The 7,432-nt window shown below is 36.7% G+C and overlaps 1 protein-coding gene across 7 annotated transcripts in view; it reads right to left on the bottom strand.

Moving 5' to 3' along the window:
- The window catches only part of ptpn11b (protein tyrosine phosphatase non-receptor type 11b), a 45,985-nt gene that overhangs the window by 24,034 nt on the left and 14,519 nt on the right, over positions 1-7,432 (bottom strand). For all 7 annotated transcript variants that reach the window (XM_032521036.1, XM_032521035.1, XM_032521038.1 and 4 more), the window contains one exon: positions 2,546-2,668. In XM_032521036.1, coding sequence (XP_032376927.1) covers positions 2,546-2,668 — 123 coding nt within the window. The remainder of the gene's footprint in view (positions 1-2,545; positions 2,669-7,432) is intronic.

Raw genomic sequence — 7,432 nt, 5'->3', positions numbered from 1 at the left:
GTGTGTGTGTGTGTGTGTGTGTGTGTGTTTGAAATGAAGATGGAGTTAGGTATTGTGATATTCTGGCTAAGAATAGCTTTGTAGATACAGGATAATTAAGTTGTTATCTCCAGTATATTCCAATAATTTGCGGGCTATCAAATAATTAGTTTTTCTTTAATAAGAGATATGAGGATACATTTACAAGCAAGGTGATTTCATTTGTTTGTGTACAAAAAGTATACTAGGTTTTTTTGTGATTTCTGCTTCAAACTGTATTTATTTGATAATTACATTATTATGTATACTCAAAATTGTTTTAAACAGTGTATGGTTCAAGGTTCAGTTACTGTCCTTGTCCAACACAGGGTGGCACAGTTCAGACCAAAGATTTGCGAAACTGAACTGGCCCGTCTCAACTCGACTCAAGCCAGATCACGTTGTAGTTGCGATTCAGCTGGTCAAGTCTCCAGAGGCTAGTTTTAGAACGCAAGAGACGTCACCTGTTTCAACAGCCAATAGAGAAGTCAGCTGGTCAAGTCAGCTACATAATCCATTTTATTACAATGTTACAAAGTGTCAGATGCTGGAAATGGCAGAGTATATGTTGGCTGCATGTTAAAATATTACAAATAACCTTTGGTGTGGAAATATTAATGTATGCACAGTTGTAAGGCATTAAGTAATCACTTAAAGGCAAGAAGTTAAGTGGAATTAAATTAATGCAAAAATACAATCATTTTTTTCAACAAGATTACCGGATTTCTTTCTCCAATACTTTATACTTTTCACAGTATAACCACAACAATAGACATAAAAGTTTTAAATTGAAACTTTTCAAATCCTAATTTTATTAATTCAAAAAGGTACAAATCTATAGCTAGCGGTAAAAAATTAATAAAAAAGAGATGAAATCTGAAAGAATGTAATTTTATAATAATTTTAGCTGAACAGCAGCCAGCAAAAGCGACTCAATAATGGTAAATGCTATACAGAATAGTCTTAAAGTTGGTAAACTGACTCACATCATTTTAACAACAATATCTATCTTGCCAACTTTAGCCAACATTAGCCACCCGGAGCTACAGGTCATACCAGATAAAGTATCGGGCAAGCTCCTGAGAGTACTGAACTGAGCACTGGTACATTTTATCACATAAAAATTCAACTTTTCCTTTGAAATGTTGGAAGCTTGAATTTTCCTATTTCATAATGTAGACTATTTTTATTATGAAGTCTGCTTCTTCCTCATTCCTCTTAGTTTAACGTGACCTATCTTTTCTAGCAGGTGGTGAGGCTCTGCACACAGGCCACTTGACCTGTGTGTGTGTGTACAGTATGTGGGTTTAAGGCTGTCAAGACCGCAAACTGTGGCTACAACTCGCCATACCAACCTTCCTGTGGTGTGTGTGATTTACGACACTGTGCACCACACACACACACACACACACACACACACACACACACACACACACACACACACACACACACACACACACACACACACACACACACACACACACACACACACACACACACAAACACAGACCACAGGCAGTGAAGGTCAAAGCCGTAACAGGTCCCTCACTCTTTAACATTATTTAAAAGCTAGCAGCTGCCTGTCTAACTGTTTCCTTTTCCTCTTTCTGTCTTTGTTTCTTTCACACACACACATGAACAGACACACTGATGCACACACGCCTATGCCGCCATGCCAGCCACAGCTACAGTCACAGAGTAACAAATGCATTTGGTCTTTCTTCCAGGCGCTTGGCCAACTGAAGTATCTCCTAAAAGCTTCTGCTGTTCTTCAAACTCTATCTTCTTCTATCTCATTCATTTTCCTGCTTTCTGTAATCAACATAGCATGTCGCGCTTAACAGATATGTCACATTATATGCAACACACCAGGGTTCACAATTAAAGAGATGAAGGTGATATGTTTCATCATTTTACCAAATCGCACATTATCTAACATGTTCCTAGAAACACTCACACAAAACAACTTCTGTTCAAACACTATTTATTTAACCGCTGACAAAATGACCATCATTTGCTGAGCCGAGGGTAGGAATTTCAGATAATTGCCCACTCCTGAGTGGTGAACCTCCCACTTCAGTCATACCAGCACAGTAACTCCTCATTCTCATAATGAAAAATGACAAAGTCCACGGTCACATTCACAGTGAATTATTTTAAGGGTATTGGGCCAGTATTTGATATTAGTTTTGTATTTGTGAACCTTTTGGTCATACAGGCATTTACGCTTATACATATATATACATATATATATATATATATATATATATATATATATGTATATATATATATATACCCTATAAATCACAATGGATTGGAGGGCAAGCAAAGTGCCTAAAATATAAAAAGAACCACTTCCTCTCTAATCACTGGTCCAGCATCTCAAAACAACAGCACTAGAGCTTTGTTTGTTCTCAGGGCTGAACTTTGAACCAGTGAAAACAGAAAGATTAATAAATAGTGAGACTGATGGTGAACAACAAAAACAACATGAATAGGAAGTGAGGGAGTGTAGGTGAAGCCATACCTGACAGAGAGGGTAAAATCCCCCGGATTGCTCTTGCTTGGCCGGGCCAGGAAACTGCCGTGGACACCCCGGGTCAACAGAAGCCGTTCTGCCTCAATGCCTGTGATGTTGGGGTGGAACCACCTAAACAGCAGTGAAAAACAGGGGACAAATAAGTGGCCTGTTAAACGCCAAACTGATCCATGTGTACATGTACAATATATGGAATCTGTGTCCCATCACCCACCACCTTCTTTTTCTATAGAGACAAAACAGGCCGTAGCAAAATAGATCTCCTAAGTTTAAAAAAAACAAAACACAAACACACAAACACAGTCACACACAACCGGTCAAAAGTTTGGGGTCACTTACATTTCCATACCAGTCCATTATAGACCGAATACCAGCTTATCTGAGTGGGTGGCTGATATTTAATGCAATATCTACATTGCCCATTATCAGCAACCATTCATCCAATGTTCCAAAGGCACATTCTGTTCACTAATCTGAGTTCATTTTAAAAACTAAAATGAAAATATTGGAGAACCCTTTTGCAATTATGTAAGCACATAATGTAATATGAAAACTGCTGCCCTTGTTAAAAAAAAAGAAGCAAGCAACAGATCTCAGCTGGTATTCTTTTTTTTTTTTTTTTTTTTTATCCAGGTAAACTGTTTGAGAACCAATTCTCATTACAAACATGACCTGGCCAAGAGGCTACAGAAATAGATATGAACATACGTACAACTTTACATAGTCAAACACTGACACATAGAACAAGCAACTGAATAAAAAGGAAAAACATACTGTACAACTTTACTAGTCAAACGCATGACACATAGAACAAGCGACTGAATAAAAAGACAGTCAACGAAGAAAGATAAGAATAAGAGCTTAATATGTGTGTATAAATATGGTTCAGGATTGTCAGCAGGAACAAGAGTCAACAATGTAATTTTGGAGGTTTTGCTTAAAGGTGGAAATTGGGATCAGAGATGTAAGTTTCAGGGTATTTGTAGTGTATTCCAGTCATGTACTGCTGCAAAGCGGAAGGCATTACGTCCAAAGGTAGTAGAGGTAGGAGGGGTACTAAATTTAATCAAATTACTCGATCTGTGTGATAGGTGTTATGAACGCATGAAGAAGAGATAACAAATAGGGAGGTGTCTTGCCCGGATCGTCTTGTATATAAAGAGAAACCAGTGATGTAGCCGCCGGTGTAAAGGAGGGCCATCCCACCAGTGGTACAGGTCACAATGATGAGTGTGAAAGGGTGCATTAGTAGCAAAACGAATGGCTGAATGGTAGATGGTGTCAAGTTTTTAGGGCTGTGTTTGGTGCCATTTTGTAAATAATATCACCATAGTCCAAAATTCTGTCTACAATGGAGTGCAATGGGAATTACTAAGTCACCCCAAACTTTTGATCGCTGTATATATCATTTTATGTCAGTTTTACAAATTTTGTCCATATAACCGTTAACCACAAGAGTCCATTTTAGCCAGAAATGGCAGTTTTGCAGTCTAGCCAATAGGGCTGCACAATTATGGCCAAACTGATAATCCAGATTACTTTTTGTCAATATTGAGATCATGATTAATTATCACAATTATTTGTTGATTTTTACTAAAACTAATTTTATTGTCACATCCATATTGTGCTACATTCCGGCTAATGCATCCATATGGTGCACCCATATTACGCTACATGCCTCTTATGTTGAAGTTGTATGTTGTATGCCGTTATATAATATCAACACAAATTTCGGTACCTCATTACGGTGCCACTTAAACGTCTGCGTTGCTCTCTGATTCTCCAAAACAGATGTTTGATGAGGCAACAGAAACATTGCTGCATGTCACGCTAGTAAACACTAATAACACTTTACACAGCAGGTAACGTTAACGTTAGCTACAGTAGTTGTCACTGCCCAATGTGAGGCGAGCGCAGATTTGAGTCGCGCATGCTCAGATGTAAACGGTTTACAGCATAACGCATCATACCCGATGAAAGTCAAGTCAGACCGGTTCTGGTCGAGTGCAGATTTTAGTTGCACATGCTCAGATTTAAATGGTTTACGACATTACTGTCATACTGAAATTTGTGAAATAATAAGCTTTTCTCATTACAAACAATAACAGAAAATGGGAATCATTTCCAAAAGGTTTTAGCTATCTATGATTGTTTGATTGCTAACTTTGCTAACATCTGATGCTAGCTTGTAGCCAGCTATTTGATTGTGGGAATCCAAAATCGTGTTTGTGATTAAAATTTGATTAATTGGGCCTGCAATGTTTTAGCTACATGGCAGTGTGCTATTTATGTTCAGACCTGTAGGAGTGTTTTGACATATTTCATATTCAGTAGTGTATATGTTTCATTAGTTTAGTCTAAAAACTAGCTTTTTCAGTATAGATAAAAATATTAGATCAAACAAAAACAAAATATTGTACAGAATAAATGCGGTCAAAAGTATTTGGAAAGTGACACTTTCTTTGTTTGTTTGGCTTTGGAGTCTAATCCACTGAATTTGAAATGAAACAATGACTATAATAGTTGTTCACGTTCATGTTGAGCCAACACTATAGGAACTGTGTTCTTTTTATTCATCTCCAGGCCATTTGCAAGAACAGAAATTGTACAGCTGTAAGATTGTTAAATGTTGCTGAATAAACACACTGCTGAGGAGAAACTCCAAAGAAGGACTTAACTGGGCTTTGCATGTTTTGTTTAATTAGTGCAGTATTAATACAAAGAACAAACTAGCAACTAAGATGACTTAGTGATGTCTCAGCTCGTTGCCTTTTGGCAGTAGAATCAGATCAGCTCAGAACCCTGGATTTTATAAACCGGGTCAAAGGTTTTGCCCAAAACCTGAGGAGGAAAAATAGATGGTTTGACGAACTTTTGGCTTTTTACACTGCTACAGTGTGTTTGAGGCTGGTTTGGTCATTTTTGCTCATGAATATTACACTTAATTATTTTCTTTGTAATGGAACTATGATAATGTGAATCTTTCAGCTATAACTGTATAATTCTGTAATATAATTTACCATGTAGTTTAAAACTGAACTTAATAAAATAAACAATATCTTAGGTCACACATTCGTTGCATGCCGGTGTTCAAAGTAAAATGACACCAATAAATAAATAATGTGCTTCTCATTTACACTTTAGCATAAACTACTGTATGTTGAAAGGTAGTTGGACTGACACATTATTTCAATAGCGAGCTGTATGAAAAAAGACAACCTTCAGCAGATCTAGGGTTGAATTGGAAGCAATAATAACTTCTAAAAGTTTTATTCCATCACATGTATGCTCATTTTCTTAAAAAAATATTCATTAACAATTTATAACAAAATCTGTAATCATTATTTTTGAGGTGCATTAGTACAAGGTATACTTCTTTGTTTAAACTAAACCACACATTTATATCTTGATACAAACTGTATGTCTTGTCCTGGTTTAAAGAGAAATACACTGCAAAGCCAAAGCTAATGATTACATGTTCCTCGTTTCCAAAACCCTGCAGGCAAATATTTATCCCATTCTCAGGTAAGTTGACCAAATATCTGGGTTGTGCACTCTTATTAGAGTGTTTGATACTGCCACTTATCCAAACAAAACCATATTCACTATTCACAAATAGTCGTAAGAAATAGACCCAGCACATCTACACACTGCTGTTAGCAGCATGCTGGAGTGTTGAGTAAAAACTTTGTTTAATTAATGAGTGAAGGACTACATTGATCTTGAAGAAGTAGTGATTATGTACAGCAGCAATGTCCCAGTGAATGGCTGTATGTCAGCTGTGTGGATTTAAAGCTCATGTTGAAGCAGGGATCATTGGGTTAAACCTCTCTAACTACTGTGTGCCATTGCTGGCTAATCCAACGCACCATTAGCCATCCAGGGCCCCATTCGTGTGTCAAGGAAAGGGGGGGGGGGGTTGAGAAAACTGACACACGCACAGTATGCAGTAAGTGGTGTACTGTCTTTCAGTGGTGACACAAAAACATGTGATCATTTTAGTGAAAACATGAACTCAGTTAAGCAGCATTGAAGCTATGCAACCCTCAGTGACAAAAATGCCACAATAAACCTAAAAGTCAGTTTTGTATTCACACAGTGTTAATTTTATTTAAATTCTATTTTAAATTAATACTTTTTATTGATTCCCAATGGGGAAATTACAATTTACACTCTGTTTGTTAGAAATTACACTGGGATTTCCTAATTGTAATGCATATACACACACATTTTAATCTTTAAGTTATTTTATACAGTAAATCTAAGAAGTAATTAGGCAATCATTAAGGGCTGCAGTAGCTAGTGGAGTATGAAATTAAACAGTTCCAGTAACAGTTTATAAATCTTTTATAAATCTATTAGTTAAATGAGAGAAAATGAATCAATGATGGTATTGGTAATTAAGTGTTTAAGTCATTTATTTAGTAAAACTACCAAACATTTGCTGGTTTCAGCTCCTCAAATCTGACAATTTGTTAGTCGGGAAAAATAAGTCATTTGAAAACATCACTTTGAGCACCTATGATCCTATTTTCTAGAATAAATAATATTTTTTTTAATAAAAAATAATAATGGATAGATTATCTGAAAATGAAATGAAAAAGCTCTTTAAGAATTGTGTGCATTTTTAAGTTAAACAACTGAACCCATGCATAACAGTTGTCAAGTAGTAACCCCAACACTAGTCCAAATCCACGACGTTCCACTTCCAGGATTGGTACGCTGCCGCCGGAAATTCCACCAGATGTCACTCTTTACGGCCGGATGTCCGGTACCTTCTGCTTTCTTTTTGGGTTTGTAATTTTAAATATCGGTGGATTTATTAGGACTATTATGGTTACCTGGTCCTCAGATCTCTGCAGGGTAAATCCAGAC

The sequence above is a fragment of the Etheostoma spectabile genome, chromosome 7, assembly GCF_008692095.1.
Source record: "Etheostoma spectabile isolate EspeVRDwgs_2016 chromosome 7, UIUC_Espe_1.0, whole genome shotgun sequence".
Lineage (NCBI taxonomy): Eukaryota > Metazoa > Chordata > Actinopteri > Perciformes > Percidae > Etheostoma > Etheostoma spectabile.
This window is presented reverse-complemented; position numbering and strand designations above follow the sequence as displayed.